Raw genomic sequence first — 19,301 nt, forward strand, 5'->3', positions numbered from 1 at the left:
TATTGGGAGCAGCAACCCATCTCTGTCTCCCTTACCTGTGTGTGGTCTGCGCTGCCTCACATGGAGAGAGCCCCTGGCCGGCAGTGGGCCACTCACCTGCAGTGCACAGTGATAGGGTGGTTGCCGGTCTGTTGCTGCTGCTTCTGCACAGCTGCAATGAGGTCAATCATGCCTTTGCCTTCAGCTGGGATCCCGATCTCCGGCCAACCATGGAAATGAAATTGGCGTACCATGCGGGCCTGCTCCTCCTGGCGGGTCAGTGGTTGCTGTGGGAGATGGCTTTCAGTGATGCTGACCTTCCCCCTGCCAGGGATCCACCCTCCCTCCTGTGGATCAGGGCCTGGCCTCAGAGCCCTCCTCGGTCCTTCTGAGCCCCCCACTGTCACCACCTAATCACAGAGGGGCCTACCTAGTAGTTGGCTGTGCTTCCTTCTGCCTGGGTCAAGACATCTGGAGGATATGCCCTGGATGCCAATCAAATCCTGCCCAACCCTCTACTGCATCCTGGCAGCCATGCTCCAGAGAAAGGAATTATTCTCTCAGGAAGCCAGGCCTTGCATTTTCCACTGGCCTGAAGATGAGTCTAGTGGGTGGGTCCTTCTATTACTGGCCTGGAAGACAGCCAGTCTTTGCACCAGTTCAGCTTTCCTGGATTGACCATCTTAAACACAGCACAGTCACAACCCTGAGTGACGAGTTCCCGAGTTCCCACTTTGGTCAGGGTGATCAGAGCCTAGGACTCAGCGGGGACAGGGACAGCTGAGAGTTCTGAGAAAGCCCCTGAAAGAGGGCCCCAAGAAGCCTCTGCAGCCTTCCCCTTTGTATCTCCTGCCCCTGTTATGGTCTTCCTTCCTTGGGGTTTGTGGGTGAAAGCGAAGTGGGATGGGCCAGCCTCTCTGCCCTGTCATCCTTTTCCCAGGTAGGAGACCAGTGACCACAGAGATCTAGTTTTATAGGCATTCTGCCACTGGGTAATCCATCATCCATTCATGGTAATCTGGGACTCAGGAAAAGGTAGTTGGAGTCTGACACGGGACAGGAACAAGCTCCCATTCCGGCACAGTGACAAGCAGCTCCTGGAGTGATGGTGTTTGACTAGGTTTACTAGAATTTAAAAATCGACTGCAACAATACCTGACTGAAGGTCACCAGGAAGTCTCGTACACTGATGGCTTCAGAAAGGGTGTCACTTTTTATTTCAATTGTTATTTCTCCGTGAGTAACTGAGCCCTCTGTTGGCCAATACTGGTAGCATTTATCCTTAGAGGAAAGATAAAATTCTAAGTGTCATAACTTGTAATTACTTTTGACCTTATGATGTAGAGTAGCTCTCAAACCATTTAATCTATTTCATCTGACTAGAAAATAATATATGAATATGAGTATAAATATCCATGAATGCCTACTGAACAAGGTCACAGATTAGACCTTTTTAGAAACAGTCACAAAACTTGACTACATGATAGAAAGGGGAGATAACTCAGTAAATGGAATCCTGAAGCTTACAGAATGGATAAGAATGCTCCAGCTTCTCCTAGATTTAAGTGCATATGGACTGCTCTACTACCTGTAGCAGCCTTGAACCTGAATAGAAACAAACCCAGATGTGTTGAGACTTTAAAACCAAGAACAAGACTATGAAACCCTCAGAAGAAACCATTCTTTCACTTTACAGAGCATAAGGATTTACTAAGTAAGATACTAAAGTGCTAATTTTGAGACACTGATAACTAATTATGATGCATCAGAATCAGCCGACAATAAAATTAACTTCTGTTCACCAACAAGTATCACTGAAAGAGTGAGAATATGGTCCAGAAACTGCAATAAGTTGTTTGCAGTGCACAAAGTCCACACCAGATGAGTGTCAAAAATATGTAAAGAAGGCCTATAAATCAATAAGGGCAAACAGCTCAGTAGAAAAATGAGTGAAAAGCAGGAACAGGCATTTACAAAAGAGGAGATAAGCCACCCATGGATATACAAAGTGATGTTCTACCTTGTAGAAATCAGAGAGATGCAGATCAAAGCCACAGAGAGATATCTGCATCTATTTCAATGATAAAACCCAGGATCCTGAGCGTATTAGGTGCATCAGTGTATGATTATCTCACACATTTCTGAAGTTTTTTTTTTTTGGTACTGGGGATCAAACTCAGGCCCTTGTGCTTATGAGGCAGGTGGTGGCACCACTGAGCCAAACCCCCTGCCTATTAGTTTTGTTTCTGTTCTTTTGTGTGTGTGTGTGTGTGTGTGTGTGTGTGTGTGTGTGTGTGGCACTGGGGATTGAGCTCGGGACCTTATGCTTTCAAGGAAGGCATGGAAATCTCTTTAGAAAACAATTAGGAATTACCTTGCAAAATCATACTTTCACATATTCTCCAATGTGATATTTTGTCTCTTTGGTACATACTAACGCTTATGCATCATAAGACATGTACAAGAAGGTACAAGGATCCCTGTTTGTAAAACAACAAAGTAAAATCAATGCAAATGCTCAACCCAAATGGCAGGAGAAGGGATAAATAAGTGGATACAGGATGCATGATTTGTATAAGGGAAAATACTGAAATAATGGTGACGAATGGATTGCAGTTACAGACATCAACATAGAAAAACATCAAAAACACAATTCTGAGTGGAAAAAACTCAAGTCTCAAAAGATTCTACACTATAACTATGCTCTTTATATAAAATTAGAATACTTGTACATTGCTAGTAGTAATATAAAACGAGGTTGCTAGTCTGTTTCTCAAAAATATTAAGTAACTAAAGTTCATAATACAGTCATGAGATGAGCCAGGTATGTACCCAAGAGAAATGAAAAAGGAAAAAGAAAAAAGAAAACCAGGCCACACACAACTTGTTCAGGAATGTCCACAGTAACATTACTCACAACTGCTCCAAAGCAGAAATGACAGAAAGGCCCATCAACTGAAGACTGGATAAATGAAAATCGTGCATTCTTACAATGTGATGCTATTTGTCAACAAAAAAGAATGAAGTACGTTTTCATGCTACAATGTTGATGAACCCTGAAATCATAGCTCCAAGTAAATGATTCTCACTTCCAAAATACCACATACAAGCATTATATGAGTCCACTTATATTAATGTATGGAATAGGCAAAGTCACATCACAGTCAGAAAGTACATTAATGATAGCTGGGGCTGGGGGAAGGGAGGAAGGGAAGTGACTGTTGATGGCATGGTTTCTTTTTGAGGTGAAGAAAGCAATCTGGAAATGGAGGAGGTGGTTATCCAACTCTGAATATTACAAGAACCCACTGAATTGTACCCTTTAAAAAGTTGAGTAATCTGGTAGGTTAATCGTATTTCAAGAAATCTATTCATTTTTTTATTTTGAAACAGGGTCTTGCTAAGTTAATCATGCTGGCCTTGAATTTGTGATCCTCCTGCCTCAGCCTCCCACGGAGCTAGGATCATAGGTATACAACACCATGCATGGCTAAACTAATGTTTTAAAGCAAAGAAATAAAAACACAAACTCAGGGGAGTGGTCATATCTTAGGGGAGCTGGATAGGTGTACATTATTGATAAAACTAAGGTTTCTCTGTTGGTGGGTTTGCAAGTGTTTACTATGTTATTAAAAAAGTTCACAGATGGATTTCTAGGAAAAAAATAACATAGGACCTATTAATTTGAAGAGAATATTAGCTAGGTACCCACGTCAATGTCTTCATATCTTAGAGAGAGTAAATAAATGTCCCTTTTTTTTTGATAGGTTGTGGTAGTGACAGATACAAAACGGCAGAAATTAAATGTGGGCTAAGTAGGCAAACACGGTTAATCACTTCCCCCAAACCTAATCCTCCCACAAAGAAAGCGAAGGGTGAGATAAAACCTTTTCCTCTCCCAGCCTCTCCCTCCTCAGCCATCCTGGCTGGGCCTCACCAGTGTGTTTGCAGGACCCCAGCAGCCGAGACAGGGTCCTTCCTGAGCAGCGGCCCTGGAGGACCCGAGCATGGCGGTGCCACTCACCTGCTCTCGCTCCTGCACCTCCGTCAGCATCACGATCGTGTGACACTTCCACTCCCAGACCATCCTCCAGAAGTCCTCGACAGTGTGGGCCAGTGGGCCCTGGGTGGCGATGAAGTAGTCCTTCTGTCGGTAACCCTTCGGAAGGAGAGCAGAGGTTAGGGGTGGATTTCCTTTCCTCCAGTGCCACCACCTGCCACGTGTGTTTAGGACAGCACAAGGCCTGAGGAGGGACGTGGCGATCGTCCATGCCTGAAGCAATGCCCAGCTGGCACGCATGTGCACACACACGCACCCCCATCACACCCGAGAAGCAGTGCAGGATGCTCACTTTGGTCGAGCAAGTGTGGTGTGTACCCACATTTTCAGTACTCAAGGTCCTCGCCAAGAGGCACTGTAAATTACCAGTTACTGTGGCCATCCCAACAGCCCCCTGTGGCTTTGATGCTACCACGCTGTCTGGGGCAGCAGTTTCCTCCACTGCAAATGCAAGCATTAACATGCACTTGGCTACAAAGTTCTTCTGTTCCTGTTTTTCTGCTGACTTCAGTGTGCAGTAAGACAGGCTGCCTGTTCGGCCAAAACACAATTATGTCATCCTATGCATACAAGTCACAGAAATCACAGAGTGGGGAGCGCACAGAAGCCCTGGATGTATGAGTGTGTGTAACAGCTGCCAAAAGCAGAGAAAAAGAAAATAGCCGATTACTTGGACTGAATCTGTCCTATTTCCAAGATTCACTATCTATTTATTTTTGAAGCAAGTGACTCTTCTAATGGAAGTGTTGCTGATGAAGTGTCAATTCTTCCTGTTGTGATCATACAGGAAGGAGACACACGTTGCACAAAACACACTCACGGCCAAGATACGTACGTCTATGAAGGATGCGTTGATATAGTCTGTATATTCTTGACCCCTTTTCATGGAAAGGATCACTCTGTTGAAGTCATCTGCAAAGTGGCATTTTCCATAGTTAGTACAGGTACAATCCAGGCTTGCAAAATGTTGTTTCAGGGAGGCTGGAGTTGGAACCAGGACCAGCTACACTAGGCAAGTCCTGCACTACTGAGCTACACCCCCAGCCCTCCTGTTTTGCAAACCTTAACCTGTTGCTCCAATCTTCCAAAATATAAAGTCTATCAATGAAATCAGGCAAAGTTAACTCTTTAGGAAGTGTATGCTATAGGCTGAGAAAACAACTCAGGAAAGATTTTTCTTTTGTTGGAAAGCTCTGAAAACAATCCAGTTATAGTTTTTACTTCTCATTTTAAAACACTGTATTCAAGGAATAAAAAAGAGTATGACCCACACGGTGCTGGACCTGCAGGGCTGAGGACAACATGGTCACAGAGAATCCAGGGTCTGGGGCTAAAAAAGATTTGTCTGCTGCCTATAGCACAGGTGACAGTAGAGAGAGCAAGCCAGCATGCAGCTACTTGGCCATAGAGAGGATCTGCTGACCCCATTGTGGACACATTGTTTGTGATACGGCTCAGCCTCTTCTCTCCAAGCTGGGCGCTCTCCCAATCCCTTCTCAGTTCATTTTTTTTGTGCACGTTTCTCTTTTCCCATGGGGTGAGACCCCAGATATGAATTCCTGCCTCCTTGCTGGCCTCTGCTCCTTTCCTCACGACTTTGGTGGCAGGCCAGAGTCCCGGCTCCAGTCCAGCCCATGTCTTGCCCTCTTTGAGGCACGAGTCTTCTCTTAGAAGGTTCACCTGTGTTCACTTCAGGTCTGACCTAACTCCTTGCCACTGCATGGCCTCAGCCACATCCCTCATTCTCACCTCTGTGTAAGCGGGCACTGGATGAGTCACAGAATCAGGTACCAGGTCATGCCTGAGGCAAATCTCCAGGCTTCCGTGGAGCCCATCCAGCAGTCCTCTATGCTGCCTTCCCCCAGGCTGCCTGTCTGAGACCCATGTGAGACTGGCTGGGTCACCCGGTGCTCCAAGAGGATTTTCTTTTCCTGACATCCAGCCGGGAGCCGAGGTAGGCCCTGAGGGGCGCTTGTACCTGACGCTGTTTTACAGAGCACAGTGTCCTCCCACTGTCTGAACGTCTACAGCATCCAGCCCCACCCTGCCCACCTCGAAGGGTGGAGACCTCAGCCCAGTGCTGCCTTACATGGGATGATCTGGATGACCCTGGCCTTCTTCATGTTGGCTGGCAAGTTTCCCGTCCTCATGTTCTCCTTCATGATCCGGACATTGGTCAGTTTCTTTAGGTGAGAAGAGCACAGTGAGTAGTCAAAACTCTAAAGCCCCTGAACAAAGCACTCAGCTCTGTGCCAGTCCTACCGGCAGGGCCCTATGCAAACTGCAAAGGGATCCTGTGCTCAGTCAGCATGGTTGGTGCACACCTGTAACCCCAGCACTCTGGGAGCTCAAGGCAGGATCATAAGTTCAAGCCCAGTTTGGGTAACTCAGTGATTTAGTGAGACCCTGTCTTAAAATAAGAAGTTAAAAAAGGGAATGTAGCTAAGCACTGAGTCAAATCACAGTTTAAAAAAAAAAAAGCACACATATCTGTCTCACAAAGCTGCCTCCATGATAAGAAATGAATGGTGCCCGCACTCATAAACCTACCAGCCCCGATTATTCTTCCCTCCAAAGTCACAGCCCAACATCTTCTGGGGTCAGTAGGGAGGGTAGGTGATTGAAAGAGGTTTCATTTGAACAGTTGCTGTTTCCCCTTTCTTCTGCTCACCCACCCAGGACATAGAGGAAGCCATGCGGGCACTCACCCTGAACTCCTCCTCCAGCCCGATCTTGTTGAAGTGCGTGGTGGTGCCATGCAGGCTCTGCAGGTGCCTCTCCAGGGAGGACACGTCCAGCTCCGTGTCCCCATAGAGGTAATACTCCAGTAAGGCTTGGTAGATGAATGTGTACTGCACCTGCAGGACATAGGGCACCCCACCTTCGACTCTGCCTGGGGCCAAGAGGGCTGCTGTCTTCTCTTTTTGACAACGGGGAGGAGGGTTAAGGGCAAAAGTCAGATCAGTGGTCATGTGGATTGGCCGTTTAGGCTCTCCAGTAGAGATGGCAGCAGCTGGTGTTTACTGAGGATGCCTGGCACCATCCTGGGCGATAACAAAACCACCCACAGAATGTATGAGGGAAACATTCCCTGAAGGTCCCTGGGGAGGAACAGACAGAAGAGGAGGGAAGCCAGGTCTGACGTCGGAGCTCACTTGTTCACGGCCTATGGCTATGCACCTATCAAAACCAGGGCCCACGGAAAGGCTGAATCCCACGTGCCTGGGTTTCTTTGTGAAGCTCAGACCAGGGTTGGAGGAGGCATCACTCACATCCGTTTGGACCATCTGAGGGCGCTGGTTGCGGATTTGTGACACGAATTCAAAGACATCCACTTTCTGCTCTGAGTGTATCATGTCCATCATGGCATCGATCACGATGAAGGTGCCTGTCCGGCCCACACCCGCGCTTTGGGAAAGAAGACAGATGTCATTCTGTGTGTCACACTCCCCTGAAGTAAGTGACAGAGGCTGGAAAGAATCCCTAAAGCCAGGATGGAGTACCTGGCCTTTCTCAAAATTACTCAACGAAACTTTACTTTGGTGAACAAGAAGCAAGTCTAAGAGAGGCCACCAGAGGGTGCTGCAACACCAGTAAATGATCTCAGACTTCCGCTTTGGAGGAACTTGACAGTAAGCAGTTATATGAGGCTGCGTGGATACTTTTTTCTGTACTACCAAACAGTTTCTTCCTGGTATGGCTGGTATAACTGTGCCCTGCTAAAGGTGAGTATCCTTCATGTGGGAATTGAGGAGCCCCAGGGATCCCTGGCAAGGCCAAATTGCCCAGAGCTCTGCTCCTACCATGTACCCTGGCCTTTCTGAGCTGGTCAGTTTTGCTTTTAGGGTTCTTCCCCATACGCCACTGGGAGGGGGCTCTGCTACTATAGCATGTGCTCCAGGGAAGCTCAGGGCCTCTCTCCCTCTGGCTCACTTTGCAGGGCAATCTGAGCTGCGCCTCAAGAAACTCACATCTGTGTCCACTTCTCCTTCTGCACCTCTGCCCATCTCAGTATGAGTCCATTGGCTATTCTCTCACTGGGCCCACCCCTAGCTCCTGCCCACTCCCAGACATACCTGCAGTGGACCACGATGGGCCCAGCGTGGGAGGGGTTGAGTACCCGCACTTTCTTCAAGAACTTCAGCATCCCGATGGGGGTGAAGGGCACCCCAAAGTCGGGCCAGCTCGTGAAGTGCAGCTGTGAGACGAGCCGTGGTGCCTTGCAGCTGTCGGGAAGCTGTGGCAGAGAGACGGGAGGGGACACACGGGACGGCCCTCACCACTGCCCATTTTGAGGATGCCCACCTGTGCTCAACAGTGCCAGCCAGGTGGTGGCAGGGGGGCTCATGTGGGGGTCAATGTCTATCGATGTGTGGGATGCCTGAGACAGAGCTCTTTGGTCTCTGCTGCTGGCTAAGGACTGGACACCACGGGCTCTTCTAGCAGAGAGCACAGGGCGGGACCACGAGCACCTGGCCACTCCTATATCAAGCAAATCCTGAGTAGCTCAGCATGCTAAAGCCAGCCCCAATTCCCAGGGACCCACCTATTAGGAGATGCCCTGCTCTGCTCTGCTTGGACAGTCCCACTTTACTCCCTGGTCCTGAGTGATTAGCAACAGCTCATCCCTTCTCTCCCTCACAGTGTTTTAATTTGGGGAGAAAAGATGATGGGATTTGCCTACCACTGCAGTCCCCCAGCCCTTTCCCAGAGGCTCTCTTAGCTTTCATGACCCAGAGCCCATGAGTCTGTTCATCTGACCCACACTTGGCAGATCATCAGCAGCGTATTTGGAAATGTATTTGTGTGCATGTGTGTGCATGTCTGAGTGCATGTGGCTGCATGGATGTGCATGCATGTCCAGGAGAGAAGCAACTGGGATAATAGCAACAACAAGAGTCGCCTCCCCCCGTTTGTTCTGTGGCTTCTAGGAACTTCGGCCTCATATTTTGCAATCTAATTACACCACTCTGTCTCTGATTTCTGATAAAATGACCTTTCATTTTTACCATGGTTTCAAAATATCTTTTACATCTGCATCTCATCGGCCTTGTTTATAGGCATTTTTGTTGGAATCTTCCTAAAGTCCTTTCATGGGGAATTAGCAATAAATAGTGTGAAAAATGAGGAGATCTCAGACCTAATTTCAAAACTATTTAAAAAATTCGGCCTCACAATTCCAGTTGTGAAGTGATATCATGCTCCCAAGAGGGGCTGGTTCCCTGTCCCCACTGTCCTATTCCCCTTGGGGAAGCTCAAAGCAGTCCCTGGGAGCAGGAGCTTCTGGCTGAATCAGGTTCTGGGCTGACAACCCTGTCTCAGCCTGGCCACATGCTCCTGCCCTCCAACCACTGCCCAGCTTTTCATACTGCAACATATAGAGAGGACTCAGCCCCAACCATGTGCTTTCAAAGAATAACACCCCGGGGAGGTCACCAGTGGGAAATGCTTACGGACTGTATGCAGAACTTCCGGATGGTGTAGTCCACCAACACCACACAGTCTTCCACGCACACCCGGATGTTTCCGTAGGTCCAGCATCCCTGGTCAGGCCAGTACTGATAGCACTTTTCCTGAATGCAACAATTTATAGACACAAATCCATCTGTGAGTGTGTTTCTCGCTCCACACCATGCCTAGTACCCCTGCCCCCTCCATCCACAGAAGGGCTCTCATGGACCAGTGGAGTCAACAGCTCCCAGAACTGAGACAGCCTTTGGACAAGCACATATCCTTCACAGATGGGGAGAGTGAGGCCACGCTGCTGGTTAATGACGGCCCCAAGACCATGGGTAGGACTGGGCTTTCTGATTTCAACCCAGTGTCGTCTCATTAATCTACTCACTCATTAATCCCACATATTCCATTGAACTGTCGATGCTGTGCCCACTCCCCTCGTAGCCGGGGACCCTAACCTGGAATGACAGTCAGGCTGGAGTGAGGCTCAGCCACTCCCACTTTGCCAGACACTTCCCGTGGGACTCAGCAATCCTATTTCTTTTCTTTTTTTTTTTTTAATTTTATTGAGTTTATTGGTACATTTTAGGGATACGGTACAGTTACATTCATTGTTGGGATCATGTACCTCTACATGACAAGTCTTGGTTCTCATTTTTTCCCCTTACCTCTGCCCTCCCTTCACCCCCTCCTCCCCTCCCCATCTACAAACACTTTATTTTCATCTTTTCATTCTCTCACATTTTTTTCTTTTCCCTTTTTGTTCTTCCCCTACGCATCACACCTTCCCTACACCTTTAGCTCCTTTCTTCAAATTTCTAAATGTCAGTAATCTTATTAGAATCTTATGCATTGTTGCAGAATATTCACACACCAATCCTATTTCTTTCTGCTCCATTGATAAGGACCAGTGGTGACTGCAGCACTGCCAGACCCCCGATCAAGAGTGGCCTGAGTCAAGCTAATGAGCCCTGTCCTCCTCTGACAAGGAAGAGGCTCGCGTGGGACTCTGCAGATGGCACTTTGTCACGGAGAGGCTGTTCCTTTCCCTTTTCACCGTCTGAAATGGGTCTTGTCTTTGCCCTTGTATTTTCTGGTACACTAGCACCTACCTTATAGCGAGTCATCTATCAGCACGGAACACATAAATGAATGAGGACCCTCTCAAGGGGGACAGGATCTGCTCGATATTCCCTCTGGAAATCCCTAGGGTTTCAGAAGCCTTCTAGGCATTCAACAATTGGTCTTGGAAATGGCCCCAGAGTGGCACAGCTAAATGGTCAGGTTCCCAGGATCTCTAAACTTGTAAAGCAAAAAAGGGCCCGGGAATTTGCCAGAGACCAGCAGCTTTGTATGATGACATTCATGAAACCAAATACTCCCCCACATCCTGGCCCCCGCCGGCCTGCTGTTCACGGAGGGGTGTGTGTCTCTGCACCAGCCAGGAGACACCCAAAGATCCTGGTTTAGGTAAGTCTGGGCCCCATGGGGGCCCTGGGGACCCTCTGCAATTCTGGCCCTGAAAGGTCAGGCAGGGATGAGTGGGCTCTGTGTGGCTGTCTCTTCCCCTTCCCCCATCAAATCACAAGGTGCCAGCTATGTTTCACAATATGCTATCCAGGATGTGGACACCAAGGAGACCATGACTGAAATGTAAGCCATTAAGAAAAGGGGAACTCTCTTGAGAAATGATTTCATCTGAAATGGTGGAAGCTGAGAGGCGCTTCAGGCAGCACTGAGTCATTAGAATGGAAAATCACTGTAGGAGGCGATGGAGGAAAGCGGGGAGAAATGCCGTGTAATGTGCTTACAGCATGCTGGGGGACATGGGGGCGTGCTCAGGCCCAGGCTGCTGCACGGTCTCACCCTTCACATTTGCAGAAGCAGCCTTTGGGAAGCCTGGTCTCTGTGGGACATCAGTCACAGGGATGTGGAGGGCCCTGGCGGGGGCCGGCCTGCCCCTCTACAGTGTGGTTCCTCCCCCCAGCACTCCAGTGGAGGAAAGGTTATGTGTCCTGTGCTCCAGAATCCCCACGGCTTCTTTCCTGTCACTCTTCTGATGACAAGGGGGACAGTCATACAGGGACAAGTTGTGACCCTCCCTGGTCCTGTTCCTCAGTAATCAAACAAAAGCCCCATCCTTGACCAACCAGAAGACCAGAACCAATGGCTGGAGACTTTCCCTGTGCTTTTCGGTATGGAACCCGTTAGTGAGGTGGCAGTAGAAGCAGTCCTGCCCCCCGCCCTTCCTGTGGACTGGACTCCCTATCCCTAAGACCTGGCACTTCCATCTTCAAACTGCAGTCCCACCCAGAGCCCTCAGCCCCACTGGGCACTGCTAAGGGCTGGGCCAGCACCTCTTATGCCCAAGAGTCCTAGACAGGGGCTGGGTAGGACAGACATCTCCTGCCAAGTGGGATCTGCACCCTGGAACATGCTGTAAACAGTGTCCCACCTCCATTTCCCCACCCTTAAAAGCCTCCCTCGACTCCCAATTCTTTTGCTTGGAGAACAATTCACTACTGACACCAGATCCTGTTTATTGCTCCAAGTTTCCAAGATTTTCGACTGTCCCTCCTTCTCCACCTGGCATCAGGACTCCTATACTGGCTTCTTGAACAGAGCTGGCCTCGTACAATGGATGCTAACGTGTAGCTGTTCTGAGAGGTATGGGAGCAGTTCAATGCGTCTTCTTTATCAATGTTTCCATCCTGGGTAATGTACACAAGAGCATCGCTCTAGTCTGGATGATAAACATGTGGTTGTGTTCATTCATAGTCTGAGATCCACTATGTTCTATTCCTAACACATTAAAAATCTCAATTCTGAAGTCCCTGGCTTCCCCCAGCAGTGGAAGAGGCATAAGCCAGCTAGGGCGACCACTGCTGACACGCGGTACCATGAGACAGTGAGGTATGAGGACCACAGAATTTATTTCGATACAAGTGGTGTGGGCTACTGGGTGCTTTTTTTCCCTGCACTACTGGAAGGAAGAGAAATAGGCAAAGGAAGTGGTCAGAGCCCTCCAGCTAAGCAGCAGCCCGAAGGGAAGGGCCTCAGGGGCGGAGGTAGGAGGGACTTACCTCTTTTCTCTCTTTCAGGTTTGTTAGCATGACGATGGTGGCAGACTTCTGCTCCCAAACCATTCTCCAGAAGTCATTCACAGTCTCCTGTTTAGGGCCTATTTTTAGAAGGGAGTCCACAGTCAAGGGCACCAGAAGTCTCAAAAGACCTAACCCAGCACCCTGTCTGGGCCCAAAGGGCTTCTCAATCCTTCCCTGAGGCCCAAGACTGGCCCGTGGGGCACCTGAGGCCCTGAGATCCCACTGCTAGCAGGGGCCTGGGCCTTTCCTGCTAGTAGGAGACCAGCTGAGCAGTTGGGCACAAGTCTACTGCATTCATGGGCAAGAAAAGGGGTATTCAGACGAGGGCTGTGTCTAATACTGTGTGTCAAAGTGGCTTGCTTATGTCTCAAAATAGTAGGCCCCTCCAGAATCGCTGAATCAGAAGGTGTGTGTGTGTGTGTGTGTGTGTGTGTAGAGAGAGACAGAGAGAGAGAGAGAGAGAGAGAGACTACAGGCTGATGATTCACTCTCCATTTCTGACCCCCTTCTCTTCGTCAAAATAATTTCTCGGCATAGTGTTCTCCAATAAGATGTGAGCTGAAGTCCCTGGGGATGGAATCTGAGCAAAAGTTCGAGAATCCCTGGAAGAAATTCCTTTGCTCCTTGTGTACTTCCTGTTCCAACACAAACACAATGTCTGGAGTTGCAACAGCCCTTTGAGATCCTGAGGCTAAGAGCTCCATGCTATGGAGAAAGGGGCAGTTTCTCTCTTGAACTTGGTGCCTGGCTTTGCCTGCCTCCCCTTATATAGCTGCTTACAACCAAAAATATGCTTTTCTCCATTTCAGCCAACATTTGTCATGTTTTCCCACATTTATAGCGGGGGGGATTGTTCCTGATGTCTCCCGCATATACATGTATACGTGGTTTCTCTATCTCTCAGAGAACCTGGATTTGTAACTAACTCTCCAGGTGATGTTGATAGACAATGATTTTGGGACTTGCTTATATAGACTCTTGGCCTAAGAGGAGGAAGCAGAGGAACCTGATTTGGTTCTTGTCTAGCTCAGTTTGTGACCAGATGACTAACCATGCACAGCACAGGTTCCTTGGGAAGGCGCCTCCACCCCGGTGGAGGAGGCCACTGCCTGGAGAAATGAGGTTCAGGACATGTCTGCTGCCGAAGCCTCTTGTCCATGGCCTTGATCTACAAAGCTGCCCACCCCCGTGCTCCTAAAACTTGAGAGCCGCATAGACCTGGGCCAGCTGAGAAAAGTCAAGGTTGTCTAATGATGAAGGCAAAGATCAAGATGCCAGTGGACCACTGTGCAACCTCTGCGTAAATCATGCAGGGGTGGAAACAGGTGTGTGTGTGTGTGTGTGTGTGTGTGTGTGTGTGTGTGTGTGTGTGTGTGTGTGTGTGTGTGTGTGTGTCTGTCTGTCTGTCTGTCTACACACATCTACTGTGCGATAAGTCTCTAACATGAATTAGAGCAAACAGCAGTACACGCATACATATAAAAAAAGTAATACAAAATCCGGCTATTGTTATCAGATAGGAATTCACAATATTTTACTGAAATAATGTTCAGAAATTAACTTAATAAAAAGCTTACCTTGAGCTGCTATGAACTTATTCTTCTCTTTGTAACCCTGGAAAAATGAAACCAGATTTATAATGACTCAGAATGAGCTCTGATGAAACTTAACTCTTGTTGTTAGGAAAGGAATACATCCTCACCATAGATAGAGTGTTTGGAAGACAGGGAAAAAATTAGAAGAAAAGAAAACTCACTAGTAATTTCAGAAATAAATGCTATGTTCACATGGGACCTCTCTAATGTGTCTTGTCTGTGAATTCCCCTCTCCACACACAGAAGCAGGTTCATCAAATTTATGGATTTTTGACTGGGCTAATATGTACAAATCCTTTATATCATTGTATTTGATTTGATTTTATTATTTATTTGTTTGTTTGTTTTGAGACAGGGTCTCACTATGTAGTTGAGACTGACCTGGAACTCACTATGTAGCCCAGGCTGGTCTTGAACTCACAGCGATCCTCCTGCCTCAGCCTCCTGAGTGCTGGGATTATAGGTGTGCACCACCATGCCTGGCTATCCTTGCATTTTAACTGAGAAATTTATAATTTATATTAAATGATCTTCTAAAGATCAATTAAATGTGTGCTTAATAACCTGTCACGTATGATTTTATCACAATTTATTTAATGAGTAACAATGTTCCAGAACTGAACTGAACTAGAACTGAACTGGTTCTAGTTTGTCAGTAATATAGTGGTACCTCAGTTCATGAACTCAAGTCTCTCCATGGTTCTGATCACAAACCAAATTGGATGAGAAGTGAACAAAATTTCCCCATAAGGTCAACACTGAACTGAATTTGATTTGGTTCTTGTCCAACTCAGTTTGTGACCAGAATTGTGGAAAGAATTGCATTGCTGAGCTGAGGTACCACTGTACAGTGAGCATGGTTTGCTGTCTCTGTGTTACCTTTGTCCTGCTGGAAACAGAGTCCCTGATGTTGGAAAGTGTGAGCAGCTTCATGTTCTCGAGGCTGTGGGTGGCCAAACTGCCCAACAGGGTTGTAACTTTGTAACTCTGGCACTGGAGAGGAAACTGCTCAGAGTCATGATTCAGACTCAGCCCACAAATGCTCAGTGGGTGCTTTTGTGCTGGGCCAGGGGGACAGAAAAATGGCCAACTTACATCTATGTAGGAAGCATTGATGTAGTCTGAGCAAGGAATTCCATCCACTTGACTCAAAATCACCCTGGAATGATCATCTAGAAAAGACCAGACAAGCCCACGATGTTATGACAAGGACTCACGGGTACCATGTATTTATTTCATCTAAAGCATGAAGCATGAGAAAGGATGTAATCCGCTCTCTGCGGTGGTCATGGGGTAGAAGAGACATCTTTCAACGTGTTGTAGTGGGGGCTGTTGGTGCCCTGAGGTAGGGATACATACACTCCACTAGTCCTTGACCGGATCTCAGCAGTAGATTGACGACAGTTCCAGGACAGGATCTGCCACGTGACCACACAGACCCGGAGCAGCAGAGAGCACTGGGCCTCTTACAGTGTGACAACCATGTTTTCTGAGTCCCACATGGGGCCCCAGTACTGAGCAGTGCAGGTTAGGGCTAGGAGAGCCTGGGACGAAGAGATGGCCCACTCTCCCAGGCTTTCTGGGAAAAGTGGGTGCCAGGGGTGGGGTGAGGACTCTGAGACACACCGTCTGCCCCAGGGCTAGAAGTAAGCAGGCAGGGCTCACACAGACCTGGAGTGGGCATGCTGCCCCCCCCCCCACCCAGGAGATGATGGCCTGCTGAACAGGAAGCTCACTAGAGCAGGAGGCTGACCTGCAGGGCCGTGCATGTGTGTGTGTGTGTGTGTGGTTACGTTGTGTATACTATATGCTCTCTGTATGGCTGTGCCATGTTTGGTGTGTGTGTAGTATGTATGGGTGTTGTGAGTGTGTTGTGTGTGCATGTATTATATGTGTGTTGTGTGTATGACATGGTGTGAGTGGGTTGTGTGTAGTCCCATGTGTGGTGTGTGGTGCGGTGTATGTGTGCCCATCAGGGAGGCTTTTGTGAGCTGCAGTTAGTTCTGCTACCATGGGCCTTCCATCCATAAAAACCCTAACGCTGTTTTGCCGCTGCATTAGTGATTAGTGAAAAGATAGCTGGATTTTTTTTTTTCTGATTTTAAGGAAATAAGAACATTTTCATGTCTCTGAAGGTATCGTGGGCCACAGCGCCCTCCTGGTGGCTCAGCGCAGCTGGCTGCCTTCCCAAGGGCTGCCAGACTCCGTGGGCCTAGGACAAGGCTGTTTCAAGAGTGTTTGGAGCTCAGAGCATGGTGGGTGCTTAGTTCCTGTTCTCTGGGTAGTTGTGATTAAGTCCACATCCTGTCCCCTCTCTCACTCTATGGCCTCTCCTCTCAGAGGAGGCAGTGTCAGGCCACACCTCCATCACACCTGCTTGTCTCACTTTTACCTGGAAAGTGGCCAGCTGGGCCACAGGCTTGTGGGCTCGGCCCTCATGTCTGTCCTTCATTGCTGGATCTGTCCTGATGCTGGCAGAGGAGAGCACGGCCGAGCTCTTGGGACAGCCATGGTCTAAATTGGGTGGGCAGGGCATCAAATCCCAAACCTACAGCCACGGACTTCACCTGAAGACCCTCCTGCTAAAGGGCTGACAAGCTGAAGGTAGAAACAGCTCTGGCTGAACATGTCACACTAGTTGAAAATAATTTGAGATGACTTACACTTTAAGGACAGCTATAGAAACACCAAAGGTAAAAAAATAGCCTCTGGTTACATTTAGAATCTTGCAGTTTCTAAGAGCTTCCTGTTTTCTCATTCTAAAAAGTCACACTTCACTTTCAATGCATCATTTCCTAAAATTATGAGCTGTTGGTATTTTTCCAGAAAAAAGGACTGTTGGCTATGGAGCCTTTCACAGGAAGGAGTCAAAATCTCCAGGTCTGTCCTTAGAGCTCCCTACCTGCTCCTGGCTTGATGAAGGCTGGCAAAGGCAGGGAGGTGCCTGTGGCTGGGTGAGTGCTGGGTGGCTTCTCCCACTTCTGCTGGTGATCTTAATCCCCATCCTGAGTAAGCGCTGGGCTCTCACAGGTTGGCCCTGGGAGCCCTAAGAGCCCTGTCTGTTGTCCCAAGGTCCAGCTGACAGTCCTGGCCCCAGCATGGCACCAACAGCCCCTTGAACCAGCAGCTTAATTTAATTAGACAAGCCTTTCCCACATGTATGCGCCACCCGCTGGTCCTCACTAGGCCACAGTGTCTCCATGCCACTGGCCCTGGAATCCAGTATCCCACTCATGTGAGGCATACCATGTCTAGGCAGCATTCTTTGGAGCGCCTGGGGGTGGCCCTGGTGGATAGGGAGGGGCTGGGGTTGGATCCTCACCATGGGGTGGGGTCAAAGGTGCATTTAGGGAAGCTGAGCAGAAACCTGCTACACTTTTGCTGTCAGGGAGAAGGCTGGTTTTCTTTTGCAGTGCAAGCTAGAGAATGTGCCTCACTGGGAGAAGATGCACAGACAGGAGGCCCTGCTATCTGAGGGCAGGACGTTCAGGCAAGGCAGTTGTGCCTCCTGGGTGGTTGAGGTGATTCTCACAGCTGAGATAGCACTGGAAACACCCCTCCCCTGTCCTTACAGTGGAAGAAACCCAGGGCCTTGTGCACGCTGTGCAGGGTTCTGTCACTGAAATAACCCTATATCCCCAGCCTCAGAAATAGTCTTAGTGAACTACGTAAATGCTACCATTAAGAGATTATGGGGTTCGTGACTGAGAAGTGCAGGTTAGGAACCTTAGGAAGGTCCTCAACACACACAGATAAATGAACGCATCAAACAAATGGATCAAATGAGGTAATTAATTAAATTAGAAAATGACACTAATCTCTCATGTCCTGATTTTTATTTACTGCAAATCACTTTTAATGAGGAGCCCTAACCTCTTGCTGCTGTGGTTTTCTTTTCGCCTGAGTTGCCTGAGCCACATACATGCCTCACCTTGTCCTCTAATTCCTGCAGCCCATCCTGCAGCAGATCCTCTGGACTGGTCCTACTGTGGGACCAGAATTTAACCTGGGCCAGCCCTCTCACAGCTCAGATGCATAACCACCACCAGTGGCCTCCCTACTCTGGTCCTCCCTTGGCTACCTCTACAAATGAAAGACTATTTTATTAATTTCTCTAGTTTTACTTGGATCATTGCACTTTGTAAAAGCCATATATAAATTCTATGTATGTAAAATGGGAAAATAGTAGTTTTAGAAAGTGCTGAAGACCCCAACCATAGATTGGACAGACCATAGCTTCTTGTACGGACTGAGCAAATGGATGCAACTAGAAACAACAAGCTAAAGCCCACTGCAGGCTAGCTTTTGGGCCCCAGGAGGCACTGCTCTAAAGGGGTGGCTCTTTGGACCAGGTGGAGGTTTTGGCTCAGGTTCAGAGCCCTTTGAGCCTGCTATTCCAAAGCGCAATCCAAAGCTGCTTAATCCAAAGCTCAAAGCTGTCCAGGACAACTTTTACAAAGGTGGCTGGGAACCTACAAGGTTTGTCCTGGCACTGGGCAGGCTGTGAAAGCCACTCTCAAGGCACAGGCCCCCCAGCTGCAGCAGATCACAAGAGGGCCCAGCAACATAGCTGTGTGTATACTAGTTCTGATACCTCCTTGCCACTCACACAACCTAGCCCACAGCTAGCTTTGGGGCCTTTGGGGTTAAAATTGGGCCTATGCTAAGCCTTCTCACAAAGGTGCCAAACAGTTTCTTATTTTGTCATTTTTCTCCTTGGTCCAGGGCCCCAGAAGACGCTGGGGATTTGCTGCTTGGTTCAAGGGAGAGGAGTTGCACATCATCTAGACTGAGGCTGGATAGGAGGCGCCCTGCCTGTTGGTGTCCAAGGCTGTGAGGCAGCACCCTGCCCTGCTTGCCCTGGGAGTGCAGTCCTCAACACCAAGCACAAGCTGAGTGACTAGAATGTGAGCAGAAAAGGTGCCCATGCCCTGTGAGGGGACTGGGTGCCCAGGGAAGGCTCTGAAGTCCCGGGTGCAATGCCGATTCCTTGGACACAAGGGTTCTGATCACTGAGCACCAGCCAGATAGTCATGGGGGAGCTGTAAGGTAATGCTGAGTCCAAACGTCATTGATCATGCAAAAAAAAAAAAAAAAAAAAAAAAA

The 19,301-nt window shown here is 48.3% G+C and overlaps 1 protein-coding gene across 5 annotated transcripts in view; it reads right to left on the reverse strand.

Annotated features, from left to right (window-relative positions):
- Ptpre (protein tyrosine phosphatase receptor type E) overlaps nucleotides 1-19,301 on the reverse strand; it is a 134,271-nt gene that overhangs the window by 8,882 nt on the left and 106,088 nt on the right. For all 5 annotated transcript variants that reach the window (XR_779506.3, XM_010620797.3, XM_010620768.3 and 2 more), the window contains 12 exons: nucleotides 15,291-15,367; nucleotides 14,178-14,214; nucleotides 12,580-12,677; nucleotides 9,493-9,612; nucleotides 8,116-8,276; nucleotides 7,312-7,447; nucleotides 6,748-6,897; nucleotides 6,129-6,222; nucleotides 4,875-4,951; nucleotides 4,004-4,138; nucleotides 1,135-1,260; nucleotides 97-266 (listed from right to left, as the gene is read on the reverse strand). Coding sequence is in view for 4 of the 5 variants with exons in the window: in XM_010620797.3 (XP_010619099.1) it covers nucleotides 97-266; nucleotides 1,135-1,260; nucleotides 4,004-4,138; nucleotides 4,875-4,951; nucleotides 6,129-6,222; nucleotides 6,748-6,897; nucleotides 7,312-7,447; nucleotides 8,116-8,276; nucleotides 9,493-9,612; nucleotides 12,580-12,677; nucleotides 14,178-14,214; nucleotides 15,291-15,367 (1,381 nt within the window). In the remaining variant the exon portion in view is untranslated. The remainder of the gene's footprint in view (nucleotides 1-96; nucleotides 267-1,134; nucleotides 1,261-4,003; nucleotides 4,139-4,874; nucleotides 4,952-6,128; nucleotides 6,223-6,747; nucleotides 6,898-7,311; nucleotides 7,448-8,115; nucleotides 8,277-9,492; nucleotides 9,613-12,579; nucleotides 12,678-14,177; nucleotides 14,215-15,290; nucleotides 15,368-19,301) is intronic.

The sequence above is a fragment of the Fukomys damarensis genome, unplaced genomic scaffold (assembly GCF_012274545.1).
Source record: "Fukomys damarensis isolate Sample0158 unplaced genomic scaffold, DMR_v1.0_HiC HiC_scaffold_8, whole genome shotgun sequence".
NCBI lineage: Eukaryota > Metazoa > Chordata > Mammalia > Rodentia > Bathyergidae > Fukomys > Fukomys damarensis.